Source organism: Poromitra crassiceps, assembly GCF_964638095.1.
Source record: "Poromitra crassiceps genome assembly, chromosome: 29".
In the NCBI taxonomy this organism is placed as follows: Eukaryota; Metazoa; Chordata; class Actinopteri; order Beryciformes; family Melamphaidae; genus Poromitra; species Poromitra crassiceps.
In genome coordinates, this window is record NC_139641.1 from 5,717,943 (window position 1) to 5,744,909 (window position 26,967).

The 26,967-nt window shown below is 44.3% G+C and overlaps 2 protein-coding genes across 2 annotated transcripts in view; both read right to left on the reverse strand.

The window, feature by feature from the left end:
- LOC310800013 (phosphoinositide 3-kinase regulatory subunit 4-like) overlaps positions 1-26,967 on the reverse strand; it is a gene marked incomplete at its 3' end in the record, with an annotated part of 239,417 nt that overhangs the window by 203,716 nt on the left and 8,734 nt on the right. The window contains exons 7-8 of the mRNA XM_083662612.1: positions 22,616-22,757; positions 21,073-21,207 (exon numbers count right to left, since the gene is read on the reverse strand). Of these exons, the coding sequence (XP_083518738.1) occupies positions 21,073-21,207; positions 22,616-22,757 (277 nt within the window). The remainder of the gene's footprint in view (positions 1-21,072; positions 21,208-22,615; positions 22,758-26,967) is intronic.
- On the reverse strand, positions 7,236-19,964 carry LOC310800218 (ectonucleoside triphosphate diphosphohydrolase 3-like; the record flags this gene model as incomplete). The annotated part of the gene is made up of 6 exons (XM_083662803.1): positions 7,236-7,424; positions 11,153-11,290; positions 13,835-13,945; positions 14,045-14,314; positions 15,753-15,980; positions 19,932-19,964. 6 exons carry the CDS (start codon positions 19,962-19,964, stop codon positions 7,236-7,238), a joined length of 969 nt encoding a protein of 322 aa, XP_083518929.1.

The following is a 26,967-nucleotide window of genomic DNA, read 5'->3' on the forward strand; positions in this document are numbered from 1 at the left end:
AGAGACTCGCGCGCACTAGAGAGAGAGAGAGAGAGAGAGAGAGAGAGAGAGACTCGCGTGCACTAGAGAGAGAGAGAGAGAGAGAGAGAGAGACTCGCGCCCACTAGAGAGAGAGAGAGAGAGAGAGACTCGCGTGCACTAGAGAGAGAGAGAGAGAGAGAGAGAGAGAGAGAGAGAGAGAGAGACTCGCGCGCACTAGAGAGCGCGAGAGTCTCTCTCTCTCGGGCGCGCGAGTCTCTATCCCCCTCGCTCTCTCTCTCTCTCTCTCTCGGGCGCGCGAGTCTCTCTCTCTCTCTCCCCCTCGCTCTCTCTCTCTCTCTCTCTCTCTCTAGTGCACGCGAGTCTTTCTCTCTCTCTCTCGGGCGCGCGCTAACAGAGCTACTCCATCTCGTGCAGGACGCTCCTTTACGTTGGAGGATGATGTTGTGCACACATGCTGTAGCGTGGCCTGTTTAATCCACCAGAGGGCGACATTGCTCCACACAAACCCTCATCTTAAAGAGAACAGATCCCATTGTCCCAAAGGTGACCTTACTGAAAACTGCATGTTTTGCTTAATCGTATATTTTTTATTGTATTCACACAACATATAATGACACATACACAATATAGCCTACATACAACCATGAACTTAAAGCAGAAACACAGCCAGCCTCTCTCCAGCTGAATGAAAGACAAACAACTCAAGAGAAATGAGAGAAACTGTGGCAGAAAATAAACAATACAAATAATAAATGTGTCAGACGAGGGGGAGAGAGAGAGAGGGAGGGAGGGAAGCAACAAGTGACAGAAAAAATAAGTAGATAGAGAGAGAAACAGTCTCTGTGTGTGTGTGTGTGTGTGTGTGTGTGTGTGTGTGTGTGTGTGTGTGACTGTCTGATGAATGTTGGGAGGAGGCGCTAGTTAGTCAACTCCTCATCCTCATTAGTCTCTTAGAACAGACGAGTTGGCTTCCGCAATTTTCAAATGCTTCCGCCATACCGTCTGTACTTCGTGGGGGAGAATCATGCACCAACCGGAATGGGAAGTAGAAAGGCGGGTTTTCCACTCATTAGTCCAATCAGAATTGCAGAAAGGTGGGTCTTCCGCTCATTAGTCCAATCATAATCCAATATGCCGCATTTTTCGTGGACACACGTGTCGTGATTGGTCGGATTCCGTCGAACTTCTGAACTTCTTTCCTGTCTGAAGGTTTTTTTCCCAACTTCCTTGTGCATGTTCTGGGGGTGTAACGTACAGACTGTGTATAGCTGCATTCGCTGGATGTAGATGAGACAGTCTGTTTTAAGAGACTACATCCTCATGCTCTCGTCTAACTCTAATCCAGTTCAAAGTTCTACACAGGGTTCAGTACACAAAAGCTAAGCTTAGCAGGCTGTTCCCTGATACAAATGACACCTGTGACCGATGCAGCTTTTCTCCAGCTGATCATACCCATATGTTTTTCCTCTGTCCAAAGCTGTTTGATTTCTGCTCATGTTTTTTTTTATCATGTTAAGCGAATCCCTTAATATTACACTGAACCCATGTCTGTTTATTTCCATTTTTGGGGTGCCCTCTACATGAGCTAATCTCTCTAAAACTGAATCTGATGTTGTGGCTTTTGCCTCACTCATAGCCCGTAGACGTCTTCTGTTGCATTGGAAAAGTCAAAACCCCGCCTCCCTCTACATCCTGGATCCTCCCTCTACATCCTGGCTCCTCCCTCTACATCATGGCCCCTCCCTCTACATCCTGGCTCGTCCCTCTACATCATGGCTCCTCCCTCTACATCCTGGCTCCTCCCTCTACATCATGGCTCCTCCCTCCCCCTCCCCCCCAGTGTCAGAGTTAACTCTGATGCTGGGAGGGGGGGGGGGGGGGGTGAGTCGCTTGTCACAATAAATAAGACTGGTTTGACGATTTATTTGAGTGAATGTAATAATTCTATCTATCACATCCGCTATTTCTGTCGCTCTTTGAGCAACTCTGGATATTTATCGACGAGATTTTTGCCAAGCTGGACCTGATTAGTGATTTGCTCCGTTCGCCTGCAGCTTTGACACATTACAGACGGGAGTCAAGCTGTCAGCAACAAGGCTGGGAGGATTACACCGGAAGAAGCACCCATAGGCATCATGGCCATGTATGTATTAAAAGAAGTGGATAGGGGACGAGCCACGCCCACCCATGCATTCGGACGGACACTGCTCACTGGCGCATGAAGCCATCATGGGGGGGTTTTCTTCCTACAGACAGTCAAATAGCGCATTTTAATCTTCTCGGTTAACCGACCAATTGTCGGCTAATGAGGGTCGGTTGTTGGTCAAGAAAAATTATGATTTTCGACATCCCTAATTGCCATTAGTGTGAACTTCTTGTCACCACGTTGCACGACAAACTTCCCCTCCAAGAAAGCCTTGTGGACTGATGGGTGGGTATCTGGTAGTTGTGCCATGTCTTTCAAGAAGATTGGCATCCAGCGGGCATAGTTCGTATTAGGGCATTCACAGACTAGTCGACTAGTAAAACCACTAGTCGACACTGTGCTTAGTAGTCGACTAGTCGTTTTAGCAAAAAAAAAATTTTTTATTTTTTTTAATCTTTAATATAAAACTGAAAATAAAAAAATAAATAAAAAAAGGTGTGGGAACAATGTAGCTCAACTGATTTCATCGCTAGTGGATTAGTAATATTGTATTATTCTGTTTATTCAGCATACAGCCCAACATACCGGCATCTCATAGAGCAGCCAATGACATCCACTGTTATTAGATGTTGTTTTTATTAGATATGTTACATATGGAGTTATTATTAGCCATAATCAAAACACGAGTAATACAGTCAGTGCATCAGATGAGAATCATGCATCATTCTCTGAGATGGAGCCAGCACGTTATTGTCAATGCTACCCAAGTAGAATACAATGTACATAATTACACATTTGCAGGTGTTTCAACCATGCTGACTTTAATGATGTCCCATCAACTCTTTTTTATATAAAATGTTTCAGAATGATTTAATTTATATTGAAACAATGTTCCTCATTTGTTAACATTACTGTGTGTGTGTGTGTGTGCGTGTGTGTGTGTGTGTGTGTGTGTGTGTCTGTTTGTGCGTGTTTGTGCGTGTGTGATCCCTAACTATGGTATCAAGTGTTTTCTCTGCCAGTGGAATCCTCTGAATTGCTCAGAGAAGGTTGTAGTGTAAAGATATTTTTGCAGGATCACACATCTTTTTTATGGCTGTATAAATAACCTGCAAAGAATGAAAAGTCAGATTTGATGCCTACAGTATGTACACCAGTGAAAGTGTATCTACAGCATCCAGGACACAGATAACAGCCACATGCACAAGATCCTCAACGCAACATGTTCCTCATAACCTTCCTAAAATCCTCCACGGACTTTTTTGTAACACTTTAATTTAAATCATGTGCATTAACCTGTGAACCTATAAAGTATGACTATACAATAATACTCTATATTATAATACACTTTAAGTACTTCATGAAAATCGTCCCAAAACATAATTACATTACATTACGCCATTTGGCAGTCGCTTTTATCCAAAGCGACTTACAATAACACATTTTTGTCAGCAATAGAGCAATCAACTATGGAGCACAGTCTATGACAACTACAACTTCTGAAGGAACAGTGGTACAAGTTTAGTTTAGGTTAGTAGTTTTTTTTTTTTTTTTTTAGAAAGAGAGAGAAAGAAGTTAGATCAAGAAGGGCCCAGATGGAGCCTGAAAAGGTGAGTCTTTAGTCTTTTCCGAAAGATCGGCAGTGATTCAGCCGTCCTGACCGAAGGTGGAAGCTCGTTCCACCATTGAGGTGCCAGGGACGAGAAGAGTCGAGATCGGGATGAGCGACTTTTGAGCCCCCGTAGCGAAGGAGGGGCGAGGCGACCTGCACTGGTGGAGGAGCGAAGGGAGCGCTGAGAGGTTTGGAACCTGACCATAGATTGCAGGTACAGGGGAGCTGACTGGTGTAGTGCCCTGTAGGCCAGTACCAGTGTCTTGAATTTGATGCGAGCCGAGATGGGAAGCCAGTGGAGGTCCTGGAAGAGGGGAGTGACATGAGAGAATTTGGGTTGGTTGAATACCAGACGGGCTGCAGCGTTCTGAATGAGCTGAAGCGGTCGGATGTCGGTGGCAGTTAGGCCGGCCAGGAGCACGTTGCAGTAGCCCAGGCGAGAGATGATAAGTGACTGGATCAGGAGTTGAGTCGCTTCTCTTGTGAGAAAGGTAATTACAAATACCACACAACAAAACGTTCAAATCGGATGTGCTGAAAAATAAAAATTACAACAGAGTTGCACCACTATCTAAGCAGCTGCCCACTGCCCGAAACATGACGGGATATTATCCATCTCACTGAAAATGTTTTGGCTAGAAGTGGGCTAAATCGTGGCTACGTAGGCTATATAGACCATGTCAAAGAAATGAAACTAAACACCTTGTAATGTTGACTTACTTTCTTATTGTTATTTCTTGTTCTTATTTTAGTACACAAAGGGTTTGTATACTTTGTACTCACATTACTGTGTTGTTACACGGTGTCAATACACTGTATTACATGATAGGGACATGTTCATTAAGTACATAGTGAATATTATTGTGCACTTCTGATAGCTTTCAAGCCATGGTAAAGCATTTTCATACAAAGAAGACACGTTCAGTGCAAATGTAATACAGTGACAATCACAATCAGTAGGTGAGTGCATGGAAGTGAATGGACAAAGTGAGTCACGTGCTTCTGTGCGCATGCGTGTGTGTGTGTGTGTGTGTGTGTGTGCGCGTGTGTGTGTGTGTGTGTGTGTGTGTGTTGCCACTCTTTCGGGATATTCACACTAGGGGTTGCACGACTCCTGTTTTTTTTTAAGTCGACCGTTCTACCAATAAAGTCAAGTCGATGACGACTATCCGTCACGTGCAGCAGTGCAAGTAAAAAAAAAACGAGTCTTGGTCACTGAGTTGATGGCAGCAGCCTGCAACGCGGGAGGAATGTGAACATCTCGCTCGTAATGAACTTATCGTGCGTTCATGTGCTCCTCGGATACATCGTATTTAATGTGTTTACGAGTTGTACGCACATGAACGGCCCTTCAATATCGTATTTACGAGTGGGAATTTCGGACATGTCGATGCTACATGAGTTTCCGATGTGACGTTGCTTGAGGTTTCCGGGACTACAACAATGGCGGAAAGTATGAAGTCCGTGGCACCAAATGACTATAAAAAGTTATATATTTTGTTATTCTGTTCATAGCTATCATTTATTTTTAGTACTTGCACATTATGGCCTATGTAGCTATACCATAATGACCCACTACTTGCTGTTAGTAAGAAAACACCAGCCACGAGAGAACAAGCGTCCATGTTTGTTGCTCTTTCCGACCCAGAGCACTTGAACGGTGTCCTGGCGTAATTACCACGTCACCACTGGTAAATATGATATATCCAAGCTCATAATACCACCATTTCTGCTAACAGTTTGATGGCCGGCCTGCACGTTATTTCACTGTGACATTTCATCATGCAGCTCTCAATGCAACTCCTGCTCGCACGCACCAACTGGAAGCTGGCTAAACTCTGGATAGAAAGCGTGTCTTTTTGGATGTCTCTCCTCTTCCTTAACCATCTTCTCCTCTGGGTTCTGCAGAACCCGTATTTCCTCCTCAGCAGCTCCTTAGGGATTTCAGGTCTGGTGCCGTGGGTCACACCACACTGTCAAGAGGAGGAACCCATCCCTGTACTGAACTCGCAACAAGTAACTCCCATAGCAAGAAAAACAATCAAGAATGTGCAAATCCACATTGCGCTAAGCCAAATAACATCGCTTACTACTTTGATCGATAATCATCTAGAAAAAGTAAAGAAATGGGCCCATAGAAAAGGTTGGAAAGAGACACAAGATAAGAAGAGCAGCTCTGGCAGGCTGCTGCCCAGGGGGGGAGCAAGTCTCAAACCATGTGATGACTAGTACATCTCCCGGTAGGTGTTGACTCGTGGTAGTAACGTTGACTCGTGGTAGTAACGTTGACTCGTGGTAGTAACGTTGACTCGGGGTAGTAACGTTGACTCGTGGTAGTAACGTTGACTCGTGGTAGTAACGTTGAGTCGTGGTAGTAACGTTGACTCGTGGTAGTAACGTTGAGTCGTGGTAGTAACGTTGAGTCGTGGTAGTAACGTTGACTCGGGGTAGTAACGTTGACTCGTGGTAGTAACGTTGACTTGTGGTAGTAACGTTGACTTGTGGTAGTAATGTTGACTCGTGGTAGTAACGTTGACTCGTGGTAGTAACGTTGACTTGTGGTAGTAATGTTGACTCGTGGTAGTAATGTTGACTCGTGGTAGTAATGTTGACTCGTGGTAGTAAAGTTGACTCGTGGTAGTAACGTTGACTCGTGGTAGTAACGTTGACTCGTGGTAGTAACGTTGACTCGTGGTAGTAACGTTGACTCGTGGTAGTAACGTTGACTCGTGGTAGTAACGTTGACTCGTGGTAGTAACGTTGACTCGTGGTAGTAACGTTGAGTCGGGGTAGTAACGTTGACTCGTGGTAGTAACTCGTGGTAGTAACGTTGACTCGTGGTAGTAACATTGACTCGTGGTAGTAACGTTGACGTGTTGTTTCGTCGACTAGTCTATGCAACCCCTTAATTCACACCACACAGACTGCTACAATATCACCTCTTTGCCTTTAAAACTGCCATGTCTAGTGCATATGGCAGATTCTGAAAAAGTCAATTGATAGTACCCCCCAAAAATGTATCCCATTACTTTAGTCTAGCTGGAGTATACAGAATGTATCCCATTACTTTAGTCTAGCTGGAGTATACAGAATGTATCCCATTACTTTAGTCTAGCTGGAGTATACAGTACCTGAAGTGCAAAATCAACTTGGGCTTGTTTTATACTTGTTTTAGAGATACATCTATGTTTACTATCTACCAAGTGGAAGAAAACTATCTCAGAACAGTAACTGAATGTCCCATCTCAAGCCGAAGATGCTAGCAGGATATACACAAGCTGGGTGCTTTCAGTCTCTTGGCCACTTCACTGGTTTGTCATTCAATGGCTCCGGGCTCAAAAAAGATATGAACATTCATGATTAACTTTCCATTGGAGAACCTGGTCACATGTTACCGTAGCGCCTCCCGGCTACAGCGGTGGCCGAGGCTTACAATGACAGGCCGGTCCCTTTTGTGAGTGTTGTAGCTGCTTTGACCTCTGACCTCTGACCACTTCAGTAGCAGGTGCGAACGAGGAGGATGCAGAGGAAGACGACGGTGATGATGGTGAGAGCGGAGAAGAGGAAGATGAGGCCGGAGAAGACGGGTCCCGCCATGGGGAGGATCGTCTTCGCCTCGGACGGGATCATGTTGGACATGCCCAGCATGTAGCCCAGGGCCCAGCCTACACTGGTGTCCTTCACCTGGAGAGGAGGGGACGGAAGAGGAGAGGAGAGGAGAGGAGAGGAGGGGAGAGGAGAGGAGAGGAGAGGAGGGGAGATGAGAGGAGAGGAGAGGAGGGGAGGAGAGGAGGAGAGGAGATGAGAGGAGGGGAGAGGAGAGGAGAGGAGAGGAGAGGAGAGGAGGAGAGGAGAGGAGGGGAGAGGAGAGGAGAGGAGGGGAGGGGAGAGGAGGGGAGAGGAGAGGAGAGGAGAGGAGGGGAGGGGAGGGGAGAGGAGAGGAGAGGAGAGGAGAGGAGAGGAGAGGAGAGGAGGGGAGGAGAGGAGAGGAGGGGAGAGGAGAGGAGAGGAGGGGAGGGGAGAGGAGAGGAGGGGAGAGGAGAGGAGAGGAGGGGAGGGGAGAGGAGAGGAGAGGAGGGGAGGGGAGAGGAGAGGAGAGGAGAGGAGAGGAGAGGAGAGGAGAGGAGGAGAGGAGAGGAGAGGAGGGGAGAGGAGAGGAGAGGAGAGGAGGGGAGGGGAGAGGAGAGGAGAGGAGAGGAGGGGAGGGGAGGGGAGGAGAGGAGAAGAGGGGAGAGGAGAGGAGAGGAGAGGAGAGGAGGGGAGAGGAGAGGAGAGGGGAGAGGAGAGGAGAGGAGAGGAGGGGAGAGGAGAGGAGGGGAGAGGAGGGGAGAGGATAGGAGGAGGAGAGGAGAGGAGAGGAGAGGAGGGGAGAGGAGAGGAGGGGAGAGGAGAGGAGAGGAGGGGAGGGGAGAGGAGATGAGGGGAGAGGAGAGGAGAGGAGAGGAGAGGAGGGGAGAGGAGGGGGGAGGAGAGGAGGGGAGGGGAGGGGAGAGGAGAGGAGGGGAGAAGAGAGGAGGGGAGAGAGGAGAGGAGAGGAGAGGAGAGAGGAGGGGAGAGGAGAGGAGAGGAGAGGAGAGGAGAGGAGAGGAGAGGAGAGGAGAGGAGAGGAGAGGAGGGGAGGGGAGAGGAGAGGAGACGAGGGGAGAGAAAAGAGGAAGATTCACTTTTATCATTTTGTTCTACAGATTTCCCACACCTTCTTAAAGATGAAAAAATCCTTCTCAATATACTTTCTACAGGTGCTACTTTATTCCTTCAAAAGTTGCAGCTGTCATAAGATTGTGTTGCAAAATTGATTTCTCTACTGTTGACAAAATGTGATAATTGTAAGTCGCTTTGGATAAAAGCGTCTGCGTGCCAAATGACGTAATGTCATGAAATTCAAGGATTTTCCAGTCCAAATTCCCTTCAATTCAACGACCCGACACGGCATCGTTTGAGACACGGATCAAAGTGACTGTTAGAAACACTTTGGATTTCCCCTGAAGTCAACAGTGTCAAAACAGGCCTGTCGTGACAAACTGAACCGATCCCCGGGGCCGTACGTGACACAGAACAGACGTCTGGTTTCTCTGTAGTACAGTGTGTCTGCTTTGTAACGTCCTCTTAAAGGAGCTATATCCATGTGTCCCGCTCCAGATCCCCCCAGAGGCAGGAGCGGGCAGAGCAGCACAGATCCCCCCAGAGGCAGGAGCGGGCACAGCAGCACAGTATCTGGCTTGTTGGCAGCTTGTGGAATGTGGGGGGATAGCCCCGGGCCCAGTGAGGGAAGCCCCTTGTTTTCAATGAATGAGTCATAAAGGGTAATATAATCATGTGCTATTTGGAAACAGTGACTGAATAATGTAATAAAGTAATGGACTGAATGTCAGCCTGGGAATCTCCTTCTACTGAGGGACCACCATTGTTGAAAGAGCCTCGGTGTCCCCAGGGTGCAGGCATGGAATAAATCACTCTGGCATCGACTTTTTTTGTCTGTTAGATGATGAGTATGAGAGGCATCCGTCTCTGCATGCATAGCTCCCAATGTGCGGTCTAATCCGCTTAGCACGGGGAGCAAATCAACTCTCAATAACTGTCAAACTATTCATCATTCATCTAGTTTGACAGTTATTGAGAGTTGATTTGAGTTAATGAGTTATTCATTTGAGTTAGTGTGGACCAGTGATGTCACTGGTCCACACTTTAACACTCAATAACTGTCCAATTAAATGACAGACTTTCAAAACCGTTTACAGTTTTCTGATATACTACTGATGTTCTAATGATACAAAGCTGGTTGAAAATGGGCGGAGTGTTCCTTTAATGTGCTGCAACGTGTCAGCCCAAGGACAGCCCAAAACCTATTGTCATATTGATGTATTTTCTCATATTATTCTCTCACTCTTTGTCTAATGTGAGAGCTTTTGTTGCAACAATAGAGAATACATGATAGAGCATGCAGCAGATAGAATAGAGTAGGACAGTGTCTAATGGGAAGAAATTATCTTTGATTTCTGGGTTCTTCTCCGTCTTAAAGACTTCGTATAGAGAGCCAAAGTCACGCCTACTTCCTGCTTCAGCATACGAACCAAAATATCAATGTCGGTGAACGGCGAAATACTGGTTTTTGCAGTACTCCTACCCCCCCCCCCCCAGATAAGTGACAAAATGGCTGCTGCTTGATTAAAAAAATAATAATAAATATAGCCGCAAGCGGCGATGGGCGGGGTTCAAGCCTTGCGCAGATGACAAAGCTTCTGATTCTGACTAGGACATCCTCCTTGATATATCTGACAAGTTTCGCGATCATTGGACAAACAGGTGTGGAGTTACAGCCTTTTTTATGTTAAGCCACGCCCATTTCTGGCTTTTATGGCGCCCCCTTTTGGTCGAATTGCACAAAATTTGACACACATGGTCTAGGATGGTCTCCGAAGACCTCCTGCAAGTTTCGTGAAGATTCCTTAATCGGTCATGAAGTTATGACAATTTAGCTGTGAGGCCACTCCCTCTCACAACTTTAACGATTAATATCTCCGAAACAAAAGGAGATTTCAAAGGTTTCAAACAAACGGCCGTGACATAACAGACAGCCAACCAATTTTGGTTGGAGGCAAAAAAAAGCAGGTTTGAACCCATAGAGGGCACTTTGCTGCCTGAAAATGATACACTTTGTACAATTGTAACAGATTGGTCTTAAATGTGGAGATTTTGACCAGAACCCTTCACATACCACACCAAAAGTGAAGAAAAAGCGTTTTGCATGTCAAGAAAGCTGCAGTTTGTCGTAAAACGCAAACGTAACATTTTCTCTCGTCTTGCACAATATAGGTCACACCAACACCGACATGGCCTAGCGGGAGAGAGAGAGACTATGACGTCACTTGAACTGATTTATAACTTATAGTGCAACCGTTTTATGACAAACTGCGACTTTCTTGACTTACAAAGCTATCTTTTGAATGGAAAAACCATGTAAGGGTCAGGGTGGTGAACGGCAAGAGACAATAATTTTTTTATCTCGTTTGAATTAATTCAAATGAGATAAAAAAATGATTGTCTCTCGCCGTTCACAACCACTAATTTTTTTTTTTACATACGTGCACTGCCAAGAGTAGCGGCAGCATTACTGTATAAACCAGAGACCAGACTATATCAAAAACATAAACACACAGTGGCGTCTTTCATGCATGCGAGCAAGCGAAACTGCTGTCTGTCTGACCACAGACTGTAGAAAGAGACGCAGGATAGCCAAGCGAATGTGATTGGATGAACGTTTGACGCTATAGGCCAATCACAGGCAGAGAGGGTGCCTCCAGCCTTCGCCATCATCCGGAAAAAAAATATCGCGTACCGCAAGGCGTGTGACTTCGGCTCTCTGTTGCCGCTCAGATACAACAGTGTCTACCATCTTTCCTTTTTTGACCCACCTCTCTTTGGAAGTAGATGTTTCTCCAGGTCTCTTTGTCGAACTTGTATCCGTCCGCCAGCAGGGTGAACACATAGTGACCAGAGTAGCAGTACGTCTTGAGGAATCGCTCAGAGATCCAACGCTTCTCTTCCTTCAGCTGCAAGACAGGAGAAACAAAGATCAGAGTCTGAGGTGCATGTTCATGTGATGGAAGTTCTCTGTCATTTAAGAGACTTGGAGGAAAGAGTTGTCTTCCTGTAGCTAATTGATTGCAAACAGACCTGATATTCACCCCCCCAAAGTGTATGAAGTAAAAGGCGCATAACAGCAGTTCTAGACCCCTTAACTCATTGAGTGCCAGCCATATATATATGACAGAGATAGATATATCATATCTTCAATGAGTTCATTGAAGATATGATATCATGCTCATGATCAAATAGAATGGTAAAGTTCCAGAGATAAGGAATTTCTTGTGCTAACGAGGACCAATTAATTTAGCCACTAGCAGCTATCTTTCTCCAGGTCAGGTCAGGTCCAAAGTATGACCTGAACTGGTTTGCAAAATCACACAGAGAGATAAGATCACATAACAGAGAATAGAGTCAGGGATAGAATATTATTATAGTATAATTTCCTCCACAGTTGAGTGAAGAGAATGTGAAATGCAGAAATAAAAATGACTGCAGACAGACAACACGTTGCTGTGACAACAAGCCCAAACTGAGTCTGTCAACATGGCTGTTGTTGGCCGTGTTGACAGTAGGTTCAGCAGTTCCCAGTCTTCATCTGTAATTATTATTATTCCTTGGAAACAGCGGCCACTACAGGTCACGGGGAGGTAATTCTGCAGTAGTGTCAAAGATGTTATTGTTAGAGAACGACTCTAACCTTGCAAGGCATGCTGGATTTGCACGAGCTCATGAGACTAGTCAGCTAGCATGGAAACAGCGGCCACTACATTTTAAGATTTTACCAATTTACTACTTAAAACTAACAAGTAGGGGGGGTGTAAAAGCGCTCGTCTAGCGGAGACCAGGGCCGTTTCTCAATACCAAGAATGCGTTCTTGTTCTTGTGTTCTTGGGGCGAACGTTCTTGCTAGTCGTTCTTGGAAGAATGAACTTGCTAGGTCACAAGCACACATGACGCTGTTGGCAGTTTGAGACGAAGCGTTCTTGAGGGTATTGTGCAATACCAGCGCAGAGGCCGCCTGCAGTACTACAACAAGCCCAGTGTGTTTTTTGTGATCTTGGAGGATGAATTTCATTTTGTGTTTCATTGTCCCTATATACAATGATTTGAGAAATCCTTTATTTGAGAAAATCCAGTTGAAGAATCCTGATTTGTTTTGGCTGTCAGAAGGTCATATGTTGAGTTGGCTTTTTGATAAGGAAATTTTTGTTTTAGCCAGATTTATAGAAAATGCCTGGCGACTAAGACAGGGAACATTGTACCCAGTATAATTGTTTTTTTTGGAAAGTGAATGTCTCAATGAAATGCCCTTTCTTTTCCTTTCTTTTCTTGATTCTGTACAAAGGTGATGATTTGTTGTGTGGCCATCTTGGCGATTGTAATTATGATATAGTGTCTTGTAAGCCCATATGGGCTGGGCACCCAGGTGCATGACACTTAAAGAAAAATATCAATCAATCAATCAATCAATCACTACACAAATAAAAAGCTCAGCTGATTTAGATGCGGCCAATTGTGCTCTGGAGCTTTTCTGCCATTTTTCGCCATAAATGTCCGTAAAGTGGCACTTATTGAAACCGACTACCCTGCTTGTAGGCATCAAAAGTCATCAGAAATTAATTTAGTGATGAAATTATATATTTTAAGCTTTCTTGGCGAAATGTGAACTTTGTATTGGAACAGCACTTGGGCTGCGACTGATGACGTTTCACAGGGACACAAGAACGCAAGAACACACAAGAACCCTTATTGAGAAACGGCCCAGGATTCAATTCCCGGTAGCGGTACTTCCGGCTTGGTCAGACGTTCCTACAGACACAATTGGCCGTGTGTGCGGGTAGGAAGCCGGTGGGGTACGAGTCCTGGTCGCTGCAGTAGCGCCTCCTCTGGTCGGTCGGGGTGCCTGCGGTGGGACGTGGGGGGGGGGGGGGGGGGGGATAGCATTATCCTCTCACACGCTATGTCCTGCCGGTGAAACTCCTCACTGCCAGGTGAAAAGAAGCAGCTGGCGACTGCACATGTTGCGCCACAGTGAGCAGGTGCTAGTCTACAACTCTCCCCAGATCGGTAGAGGGGGTGGAGCAATGACCCGGGACAGCATGGGGGATTTAATGTGGCATTATTGGAGCAGAAAGACTGCACACTTGTGAGTTGGCCAAATACAATTTGAGAAAAAATGGGAGAAAACAATTATATAATAAATAAAATAATGACTCATTATACAACTACTGGTAAAAAAAAAAAAGCCATGTTTCTGCCTGTATAGCATATTACTCAGTAATTACCAGGCAATGAGCAGTCTATCAGTGTTGTAAGTACCGTTATTGCAGACAAAATAACCACTAGACTAGACCTTACAATACAATTACTGGTAAAAAAAAACACTTGTATTACTCCGTAATGACCAGTCATTGTAAAGCTATTACTAGTTATTACATCTATTTTACTCTTCAATCTGCCTCCTTCCTTTGCACTGTAGCAGCAGCAGACAAATTTGAGAAACGTACAACTGTCCAGTGTGTGTGGCAGAATTCCTTCACTGCAGCCTCGAATCCCTCCAGCTCTGAGGTTCTGTTCATCCCCAGAGCCCTGGCAGTGAAGAAGAACCCAGCATATGCCTGGAGGGGACAACAGACAGAGTTGTAGTTCATTATTATGAATGCACCCTATACAGTATATGTCTGTGTGTGCGTGCAGCTTGTGTCACAGTGGGTTACCATAAACTCCCCAGTGACGGGTGGCTGCTCGATGCCATTGAAGGAGCAGTTAGTAACTGCTCCAGAGCAATTCGTGAAGTCAAACAGGGATTTGACGATGCCCCCGCACTTGTCCGAGTCCGGAGCCCCCACCATGAAGATGTCTTGGTCTGGGTTGTAGTTGGCTGGCTTCTCTGTGCACTGCGTTTCGTAGATGAACGAGGCCTTCACGGTGATGTTGAAGCCCTCCGCGTAGCACGGGTTGGGAACGTAGGTGGGGTCTTGCGATGCCTGGTGGAGAAGGGGAGATGAAAGGCAAGGACCCAACACAGACACATATCAATGTTAATTACTATTACAATTACATTTTTATAATGAGAACTAGCGGACTTTACAGATAAGTTAAAAAAAAATCTATTATTGCACACAATCTATAAATTCAAGCACTTTCAATGACCCATGTCTATTTTCAAAAACTTTCAAGACCTTGATTTCAAGGACCAGTGGGAACCCTGAGAGGAAGAGGGGAGTGTACCATTTGTTTACAATGTTTCTTATGATGGAACAATGTGCTTATCTCACAATACCATTTAATACGTGATGAAATGAAGCTAATATCACAATTTATTTTTCTGCCCCACGATACATATCGTCACATTGGGGCCATTTACACCTGGCATTAACATGTGTTTTCTGTGATCAGATTGCAATCAGATTGTCTTTTATCACTTGAAGGTGTAAACACCCCCAAAACGCATTGAAGATGGATTGCAATCTGATCGGCCAAACCACCTCCGGAGGTGGTCAGGGGATGCATTGTGTACACATTGAACACAAGTGTAAATGCAATGTGTCCTCTCAATCTGGATACAGCAACTTTATGCGGATTGAATGAATTTACAGTCCCAGTTAGACAGGCATTAAATTAGATATGAGTTCCAGTTTTATGGGGGGGCGGGGGGAGTTCAGCTGAGTTTAAGAGGAGGTAGTTTGTGTGTGTGTGTGTGTGTGTGTGTGTGTGTGTGTGTGTGTGGGGGGGGGTTGTTGGTGAGGTCCTTGGCGGAAGGGGTTTCCGGGCCTTGTTGGTGAGGCTGATGGCGGTTGGGAAGAAGCTGGTCTTGTGGCGGGTGGTTCTGGTCTTGGCAGACCTCAGTCTCTTGCCGTGGGGGAGTGTCTTAAAGAGTTTGTGGCCAGGGTGGGAAGGGTCAGCCATGATCTTGCGAGACCGCTTCAGTGTCCTGGCTGCGTGCAGGTCCTGGAGGGATGGCAGGTTGCATCCGATTATCTTCTCAGCGCAGCGGATGATGCGCTGAAGTCTGTTGATGTCTTTGAGAGTGGCAGCAGCATACCAGACGGTGATGGAGGAGGTGAGGATGGACTCAACGATGGAAGTGCACCATCGTGGCCTTTAGCATGCGCAAGCAGTGCTGCACTTTTACACACATAACATATTCTCATAGCATCTCTCCCTCTAATTACTATGAGCTTCAAGTTAGTATTTTCTTACAAGCTACCAGAGATACACTAATGAATTTTCTCCCAGCCTAGCTGGATGATCAATATCCTTAACGACATAATGCATCCTTGACTGGTCTCCCTTTGCCGGTTAGCAGCTCAAGGACAGATTATATAGAGACATAGTGAATCCTTGAGAGATCCCGTCTGTGCATACACACACACACACACACACACACACACACACACACACCAAAGACAAGCTGTGTGGCACCTTGACTATTTTGTCCAGAACCTTCTTCTCGACCTCGTTCTTGCCGTAGCAGAGGAAACTGTGTGTGTAGACGTTGTAAGGATAGCCGTACAGTTTGACCGGCATGTAGTCGGTCCCCGTGGCCCCGTCTGTGACCGCAAAGGCAATCTGGGTGGACGCCCCGCCGAGGTCCATGGACCCCACTGTCTTTGCCCCGTCAGGACGGACATAGGCGTTCCACAGGTTCTTCTGCAAACACAATGGAAGAAGGACAACTTTTGCAGACCTTTTATTATGGTGGCCTACAAACTGCTGATATAACACAAATTCACATTTTACAATAGAGATTATGAATAGAGATGTTAATTCCCCCCCCCCCCCGATTTTTTTATCCCCCATTAGTGCTAATTTAATTTATTTATCCTGGTTGCTGCTCCACCCTCTGCCAATCTGGGGAGAGACGAAACTGGCTCCATGCTTCCTCCGAGACATGGGCAGTTAGCCAGCTGACAGGGGAAGCTTCACCGGTAGGACATAGCACGTGGGAGGTTCACGCTATTCCAACAGCGAGCGACTGATGCCAGCGTAATTTCGCTCGAGTTGGGATATTTCATCTCGGGCGCGACGAGCGTATTTTCTCCCCATCGCTCTGTCTCTGTCGCTCGGACGCCCGGCGATTTTTCTCCCGGGCGAATATACGCTCAATCCGCTCGTTTGCGACTTTGTATGTAAACTCGATGCCAGCGAAAAACTTGAATAGGTCGGTGTGAACGCAGCTAAGACTGTTTTAAAGGAATACAGTAGCATTTGTAGAAAGTAGTTTGAGAGAAGGAATAATTAACATGAGGTTTTTTTTAGAAGAAGAACAGGAAGAAAGATGTTAGTTCATGTTAATGTTAGCCTGCGCCTAGACTCAGCCCTCAGTCTTAATCCGTTTCACTCCTGTAAGACTGAGAATATTACTATTTAAATCTTTGCATAACGGTAGGTGGCGCTGTTGGAAGCCTTGCATCGGAGAACCAATCATGAGTGTTGTGGGCGGGCCTGCTTTCTGGGGGCAGTGACGCTATGCAGAACCGGTGTCTCGCAAAACATCGCCGCGTTTGCGGAGAAACATATTAATCACTTAGAAACAAACATAACCTGTTAATAGGACGTGTTTCATCCGGCCCCGGCGGCTAGAGGTCTTTCCCCCAGCGATAAGCCAGACTCCCGAGGCTAACGTTACAGAGCCTGCTGATGACTCACAGTAGCAAGCGGACCACTTCCGGGTAGGAAACATTATTGTAAAATAAACAACAGCTATAAATTTTGTTTGGAGCATATCAGCTTCATGCTCTGTGTTAGGACTATGATAAATGGCATTGCCGCTACCAAATAAAATTCTAATAACAAATGTAGGCATGTCTGCTGCCGGCCGTTCTCGCCGGGCTCGGACAGACAGTTTCTGACAGTGAAATTCCCAGACGTTTGGTGGCGCAGCTCACCAAACGTCTGGGAGCCGAGACTAGCCTGCGCCACACAAACCACACCAAACACCAGCACAGAGGAGACAGGATTACTGCCAACTGTGCTTTTAGTGGGGCAGTAAAGCAGAACAATTTTGCAGTACAACTCTAAAGCCTTTATACCCAAGGTCTCTCATTTCAGGGTTTTCTTGCCCAAGGTGCAGCGTAGGGCTGTTCGATTTTGCCTAAAACTAAAATTGACGATTGTTTCTCTCAAAACTCGATTTTTTCATACTATATACTTCTCTAAACATTTGTTGCCCTGCAGAGCTCTTTATTCCCTTTTTTCCCACAAGTGACAATTTACGCTTTTACTCTGAAGGCAGAACAACCCACCTTCCTGTTTTAGCTTACCGCTGCTATGCCTAACTTCCCTGGCTGTTGCTTGCTAATCTGCAGTCACTTGACACTGGTGGATTTGATCGAGCACTCTGTGCTCTGTTGGAGGGATACTCTTGGTTCGATTACTCTTGCCTGTAGCGTGTGCCTCCGCAGTGTCTAAGCGACCACCCGTGCTCGGAGTTATATCTGTACTAGAATAACACAAAGTCACAACAGGTATGCGGGGAACTGCGATAGCAGTTAGGGGGAAATTCAGTCAGCTGAGGCTGCTAACTTACAGCCATGAAGCAGCAGAAGCAGAATCTATCAGTACTCGGTGGCCTCACGTGTTGTTTTGTTGTTATGTGAACTATAAAGGCAACATTTAATCGTCCGGTGATAACGTCTGTGTTTGTGTGTGCGCGTGTGTGTGTTGTGGCCATCGTTATCTTGTAGGCTACAGCCCACAGTGCAACAAGCTGCGCTCAGTGCTCACACTCTGTGCTTTTTGGAGGTGTTGAAATAAGTCCATTGCGCTGCTGTCTTTAGTAGCCAGTATCACAGCCTCTAGAGAGACTTTACAGCGGGGAGAATGGACAAGTAGCAGCATGCGTACATGAGAGAGAGCCCCCCCCCCCCGAAACGTAATTACCCTAGTTGAAGTGTAAATCGATTTTACGATTTTCATTTTTTTAACATCGTCCTAACTAATTAATTCGATTACGATTCAAAATCGATGTATCGAGTGCAGCGGCTTCAAATTTGTTATGCATTGTTATTTTAATGCAGCTTTATAAACTATAAAAGTAAGTAGCGTTAACGTCATAACCCAAACAATTTAAGACCTGGCAAAATCGTATTTAAAACATTTTACATAGTACACAGTCGAATTTTGGTATTTTTCAACCTACTATTTTTTTTATTTTTTTTATTAACGAAGTAATATGAACAGAAATCTTTGAAATTGGTGCAGTATTGACCAAGATGCCTTCAGTTCAGTCACTTTTCACACATGCCCCTACTAGGGGTGGTGCCGATACCACTAAATCTGCCATGAGACGATTTCAATACGATTCGATTCAGGGGGGCTGCGATCGATATTAGACGATACGTGTTCATTTATATCAGAGAGGAGCGAATATCCTCTCCCTCTTTTTCTTGCTGCCATGGCTCTTTCATTGTTTGTATGTGGAAAGAGGTGCGCTTGGGGAGAAATGGTGACGGACGTGGTGTGGAATTTCAAAATAAAATAATAGAAATAATCTTTATTTCTTATGGCGTCATGTGCGATTTGTATCAGTGCTGTTCATCGATGCTATTTGTTCGTTGATCATTGAATCGATGCATCGACGCAGATCATTGGCATTCTGGGGATGCCCAGAAACTGTCCAGAAACTGCTTGGGGGTTCAGAGTAGGGATGGGCATCGAATTTCGAATTTTCGAATAATCGTTGTTATTATCAAGGTCGACTTTTATTATTGAAAGTCGAAATTCGGGGGGGGGGGGGGGGGGGGATGTAATTTTTTATTTTTTTATTTTTTTTGTGAGTGAAATGTTGCATTGTCTCCCCTGATTCTAAGTATAGTCGAATCGCTTGGTTTGAGCAAGTAAAACAATTTTTATAAGCATTTTAAGCAAGGTTTATGGAAAAATGAATGGCGTATGAAATCCCATGAAGAGGGAGAGAGGGTGACTTTGGCACCCCTTTGGCACTCAGACCTGAGCCTACTAAATATTTAATTAACCACTCATGATTGTCAAAACTGTTTTTTATTTTCGAAAATGTCAATGTCATGTAACATGTTCTTTACTTCAGTGGTGCAATGCTTGTTTGAGGAGGACACCACACGCAAAACACACAGACAGCTCGTCACCAGAGCTCTCTCTGAGGAGGAGACACCACACAGCAGAACACACAGACAGCTCGTCACCAGAGCTCTCTCTGAGGAGGAGACACCACACAGCAGAACACACAGACAGCTCGTCACCAGAGCTCTCTCTGAGGAGGACACCACACGCAAAACACACAGACAGCTCGTCACCAGAGCTCTCTCTGAGGAGGACACCACACGCAGAACACACAGACAGCTCGTCACCAGAGCTCTCTCTGAGGAGGAGACACCACACGCAAAACACACAGACAGCTCATCACCAGAGCTCTCTCTGAGGAGGACACCACACGCAGAACACACAGACAGCTTGTCACGAGAGCTATCGGACTTGTGACTCAACTTGGACTGGAGCATTCATGCATTCGGACTGGGAAGTTGGAGACTTCTTTGGTGACTCCGACTAGGACTCGGGGAGTCGAGTTGAGACTCGACTTCAAGATGTAGTGACTTGATGACAACACTGTCAACAATACTATACTGTGCATAGAGACACGGCGGAGCGCGTCGTCATTCAGAAACCACGCCCAAAACGGGGGGGAAACACAAACTCCCGTCCAATCCTGGCGTTCTCCTATGTCGTGTGCATGGTTGCGTGTTGCACAAAAAGATCGTATATACGGAAGATGAACACTCCCAACTCACTTCCTTGACAGCAACATCCACATTTTTCTTCTCGCCAATTCTCAATGGCTTCCTTGTTTTCCTCGGGAGTACAACAAAACTTTAACTGGCGATTTTTTACATTTGTTGTCTGCGCAGCCCCACCACACAACAGCTTTTAGCTATGTTTAATTCAAGGAAAATGACGCTGGTGTGTGGAGATGAACGGAGCTTTTCCCCCGTGATGGGCATGGCCTATTTCATGCAGTGTCTCTATAGAGAGCCGCAGGGATGACGTATTTTTGTAGTCAGAACGCGGAAGTCCCGGACTTCGTGGTTCTTCACTGTTTCTGTCTATGGGATTTTTGAATGGGTTTTTGCCGCGATGCTTCAAATAAGGACTCTGGGCAACGCAAGATTAATCCAACGCGAACCAGAGTTCAGTCGGATAATCTTCACACATGAGGACCACTTTCATGAGTTTTGTAGCGTAAATGCGAGCCCTAGAAGTAAAAAGCTTGTGCTAAGCTAATCCAGAACTACACACAGTGTCGCATAGGCTTCCACGTCACGTCACCACTCAACCTGGACTGTTGTTGATGTGTGCGCTGCTGTGCACTGATTACCCGGGCTGAACGGGCTGAACCAGGTGAGGGAAAGAGAATTTCCATGTTCGTCCTTTGAAGTGATGACGTTATTGACGTATATATCCACATCGACTCAACAGTGTAGTCTCATTTAGCCGTTTGCTACCTAGCCGCCCTTTTAACGGCACGTAAAAGCTTCAAAACTCATAAAAGTGGTCCTCATGTGTGAAGATGATATTACTAAACACTGGTTCGTGTTTGATTAAGCCAGCGTTGCCCAGAGAGATTATTAGAAGCATCGCGCCAAAAACCCATTCAAAACTCCCATAGGCGAAAACAGTGAAGAACCAGGAGTGTTAGCATCGATGATTTCCGGACTCGTTCCTGCGGCTCTCTATAGGGCTGCATGCTTATGGAGTGTGTATGTGGTACCTGAGTCGTAGTTGTCGTTGGGGTGCAGTGTTTCCTCCACGTCCTCTCCGCTCCCGTCCTGCTCTGTGTTCACGTTGTTCTCCTGGACCAGCTCCAGGAAGCGCAGGGCGGTCTCTGCCAGGTGGGCGATGTTCTCTACACATCCACACACACATCCCACACACATCCACAGAGGAACACACACCACACACACACATCCACAGAGGAACACACACACATCCCACACACATCCACAGAGGAACACACACCACACACACACATCCACAGAGGAACACACACCACACACACACATCCACAGAGGAACACACACAATCAGACTGGACCTGTACAGTATAGAGCAGAGGTTCTCAAATGTTTTTCAGCCAAGGACCCCTTACAAGATAGAAAATATACCGGGGACCCCCTCATTCTGATTTGTGATTTTGGGCTAAGCTTAATTGTTTCCACGGTAACGTGCTTGACTTTTAATTTGATAGGTTTGTTATTAGAATGTAATCCATGAACCATTTTAGATTTAAAGCATAAACTATTTTCGTTGAACTATGAAGATTTTGCAAAAAAAACGCCCCCAGCCAGGCTGAGCCAGCTAAACCAGCGTCTATGACGAGACGTGGCCTCAACCTATTGGTAAGTAGCAAATAGGGCTAGGGTTAGGGCTGGGTTCAAAAAATCGATTCTCCGATTTTTATTTTAATCCTCGATTATCGATTCATATGTTCAGAGATCGTTTTTTTTAATTATTATTATTTATTTATTTTTAATAAACAGGCTAAAATATTATGCTGTGTGTGGTAGTTGAAACATAGTTTCAAGTTGACGTTTATTTATGTTTGTAGTTGAAACAAAAACATAAATACTGTAGGCTACATGAATGGAAATGTTTGATCATTAATATCTACTTTTAGAAATTATATAGGCTGAAATCAAATCACTGTGCATATGTGAAAGTGTCTTTATTGACAGATGAAAAGGCTGTTATTTACCCTTTGTCACCACCTGGTGAGTAAATATATGTATAACTAAAACCATTAAAATTGACAACAGGTCTGCAACTTTTTTCCCCATGTATCTACTTGGCTGGTTGGGAACAGTCATGTAATTCAGGGTACAGCTCAAAAAACACGTTTTGGTATCACTAACCAAATCAATATTGAAATTGATCGAATCGGAATCGAATCGAAAATTAATCGATTCGCAACCTTGTGAATCGGAATCGAATCGATTCTTGAAATTTGAACCAATACCCATCTCTAGCTAGGGTATCCCTTTTAAAGGCCATGGCACACCAATCTAACATTCTACAACAAACACAGACAAACCCAGATGTTTGTGTGGTGTGCCATGGCTGCCTGTCCTTGTTTGGAGATGTTTGGTCAGATTCAACATGTTCAAACCTTCTTTGTCTGTGTTTAGCCCATGGCACACCGATCAAACATTATCCAACAACTGCCAACAGCAGTTGTTGGATAATGTTTGATTGGTGTGCCATGTGCTTAAAAATGACGAGATATGATTTTTAGTCCATATGGCTCCTCCCACTGACCTGCGTAGGCCAGCCTGACGATAGTGGCGTCGTCCTGGGCGAGGTGAGCGATCCCAGGCAGGATGTACTCTGGGTAGATGTTGACATCGTTCCTCGGCACCTCCTTCACCAGCGCCAGCAGCTTGGCCAGCGTGCGCACAGCCTGAGCGTAGAGATGTGCCATATCGTATCATTATCCATATATCATTATCACAGCCTGAGCGTGGAGATGTACCATATCATATCGTTATCCATATATCATTATCACAGCCTGAGTGTAGAGATGTACCATATCGTATCATTATCCATATATCATTATCACAGCCTGAGCGTAGAGATGTGCCATATCATATCGTTATCCATATATCATTATCACAGCCTGAGTGTAGAGATGTACCATATCATATCATTATCCATATATCATTATCACAGCCTAAGTGTAGAGATGTACCATATCGTATCATTATCCATATATCATTATCACAGCCTGAGTGTAGAGATGTACCATATCGTATCATTATCCATATATCATTATCACAGCCTGAGTGTAGAGATGTACCATATCGTATCATTATCCATATATCATTATCACAGCCTGAGCGTAGAGATGTGCCATATCATATCATTATCCATATATCATTATCACAGCCTGAGTGTAGAGATGTACCATATCATATCGTTATCCATGTTAGGGATGGGCATTTCTAGCAAAAACACTATTCGAAATTCGCTGGCCAAAGTCGACTTTTAATCGAAATTCGAAAATAAAAATTAAATGTAAAAAAAAAAAAAAAAATTTTTTTTTTTTTAGTGAAATGTTGCATTGTCTCCCCTGATTCTAAGTATAGTCGAATCGCTTGGTTTGAGCAAGTAAAACTATTTTTATAAGCATTTTAAGCAAGGTTTATGGAAAAATGAATGGCGGATGAAATCCCATGAAGAGGGAGAGGTTGCTTATAAAAATTGTTTTACTTGCTCAAACCAAGCGATTCAACTATACTTAGAATCAGGGGAGACAATGCAACATTTCACTCACAAAAAAAAAAAATATATCGTATCGTTATCCATATATAATTATCACAGCCTGAGTGTAGAGATGTACCATATCATATCAGTATCCATATATCATTATCACAGCCTGAGTGTAGAGATGTACCATATCGTATCGTTATCCATATATCATTATCACAGCCTGAGTGTAGAGATGTACCATATCGTATCATTATCCATATATCATTATCACAGCCTGAGTGTAGAGATGTAGCATATCGTATCATTATCCATATATCATTATCACAGCCTGAGTGTAGAGATGTACCATATCGTATCATTATCCATATATCATTATCACAGCCTGAGTGTAGAGATGTACCATATCGTATCATTATCCATATATCATTATCACAGCCTGAGTGTAGAGATGTATCATATCGTATCGTTATCCATATATCATTATCACAGCCTGAGTGTAGAGATGTATCATATCGTATCGTTATCCATATATCATTACAATTCATCATAAAACGGCTCTCTCAAATCAAGCAATCTGATTGGTTCACAGCCATTGTATAACTCCAATAACCCTGCGGCCTCGTGGGATAACAGCTGATCAGGGGGATATACTGTATGCCACAACACACGCAGCTCGAGTGCTATATTGCTTTTATAAAACGGTTTCCAAGTATGATAATATAATAATAATAATAATACTATAAGTCCGACTGGCATGGTATTCTGATAGAGTCAGTTGAAACACTACTGTAAGGCGGGACCGCAAGAACGTGCGGGTGATTTGATTGGATCGTTCTGGAGACTGAAGTTGACATTGGCCAATCCTGGCGCTTGCTGAGAAGCTGAGAGCTTTCTGGAAAGCCCGACAGGCAGCTCGAGCCGCAGCGCTGCATTCTCAGGGCTTGCTGAGAAGCTGAGTGCTTTCTGCAAAGCCCGACACCAACTAACGTTACGGGGTTAAATGCGGGGTTAAATGCGGGGTTAACAGCCTTTTTTTTTGCAAAGAAGACATTAGCCCGCATCTATTCTTGTACAAAACATAATTTTCTGCCAAGTATTAGTAAAGTTATAAGCGAAGATCGATTCACAAGGATCTGACAGCTGTCTCCGCCATTTGTTTTTTTTGAGGTAACCAAAGGCTTTTAGTAAGAGAGTTGCCATGGCAACCAATAACCCATGGCCATGGGATATATTCGCCACAACACACTTGCTCTCATGCTATATTGCTTAATTATCTATGGTCAAAAATTCATATCGTGATAATGGCGATATTCCGACTTGTTGATGTAATAATGAGGTCACACCGCTCTGCTGCGTATTGGTGTGATGTGAAAGTGGTTCCAGTGTTTCCCACAGGATTTTGAGTTGTTGTGGTGGGTAGGGCTGTCCCAAACGATTATTTTCTTATCGATTAATCTAACGATTCTTCTTTCGATTAGTCGATTAATCTAACGATTATTATTATTATTAAAGGGAGAGAGAGAGAAATAATAATATAATACTGTAGGGACATATTTAAGATTAGTCTAAGTCTAATTTCCATGTCTGTTATTATGATATGATCATATGAATTATTATTATTATTATTATTAATATTAATATTATTATTATAATAGATAGTGCCTGTCTATTTGTCAGTTGCCTGCTCTCATCACGAAAATACTGGACCACCTGAGACATAGATTAAATTGATCATCATCATGATTCATCACTGTATGTATGAACCCTTTCCCCACGTCATCGATTACGTCGACTCACCGGGACAGCCCTAGTGGTGGGTGGACCGCAGGATGTTGAGTTGTTGTGGTGGGTGGACCGCAGGATGTTGAGTTGTTGTGGTGGGTGGACCGCAGGATGTTGAGTTGTTGTGGTGGGTGGACCGCAGGACCACCAGTAAGAAAATTGGCTACATTTGACTGTAAAATGCATGGATTTGGTGCACTTTGAGAGCAAAATGAAGTCAACATGTTTAGGCTTGTTGCTCTCTTCCTTTTGTTTGATATGAGCTTCTCTGTAATCTGATAAAAGAATGAAGTTGTTTATATTAGTTTAGTGAGAAGGAGGAAGCAGCACATAATTCACATCCCTCCTTCTACTACATGCTGTAGTTAATATGAGGGGTAGCCTATTTTCTTTGCTTTACATTTCCATAGGGTCAATTATAGACTATCCGATGCAAATAATTAATACTTGCATTTCCAAATGGTTTGAAGTTATTTCATTTTTAATTTGTGCTATTTAACCACAAACATTCATCGTTATAAAGCCTGTTTTGTTCATGAAAATGTATACCAAAGCTGGGGTGCTATACCGCGTTTTTGTTTAAAGAAAAACATGATTTTCCAGTAATAATCTCACACACCAGGTGACATATCTGAGAGCATGACAGGTGATGATCATTGGGTGCATTCATAAAAGTCACTCCGAGCACCCAGCGCGCACTCTGGCAGACTGGCACAAACTGGACCGTTGGTAAATTGGGAGCGCTGTTAGATGTATTCCAACAGCGAATTCGGTGCACCAGTGAGCATTCAGAGCACTACACTCTCGGAGTGGCAGAGCGCACACAGAGGAAGAGAAGAGGAGAGAAGCTGAGAGCAGATAAGAGTGAGCCGTTTGTATGTGTAGCAGTTAGCTAACTGCGAGCCAGTAAGAGTAAGCGAGTATGTGTAGCAGTTAGCTAACTGCTAGCCAGTAACCTAGCTCATTTCCTGACCGTTGTTGTACTAGCAAACACTTCAACGGGAAGTAAGCTAGGGGCAATTTAGTATGTTTATGTTGTCGAGTTGAAACCGTCTATACAACTATAACACTTATTTGTTGCAATTGTATTTTGAAATTAATAATACAATATTTTTCAGTATTTTGTCATATTGTCAAGAATATCGTAGAAGAAATACCCTGAAATATTGCGATATGATTTTAGGGCCATATAGACTCTCTATATATACTCTATATATAGAGTACCACAGGGATGACGTATTTTTGTTTTCCCAGAAGTCCCTGCACTTCGTAGGTGTAAAAGGCAATGTGATTTTTGTATGGGGGTTTTGGTTAAATGCTTGAAATAAGATCTGTGGTTAACTAAAGTTTATGAAACAGCAAAGTTTGTGTTCAGCAAGATAATTTTGAGGAAGACTTTTATCACTTTTGAAGCATAAGTGCAATTTTATCGCAATTTTCAGAAAACGCTTCAAAAGTCATAAAAGTGAAGTGAAGTGATTGGTGAAAATTATATTGTTGAACACAAAGTTAGCTGTTTTCATCAAATTTTGTTAACCACAGATCTTATTTCAGGCATTTAACCAAAATCCTCATAGGTTTTTGGAGGGGGGGGGGGATCCCATTGCCTTTTACACCTA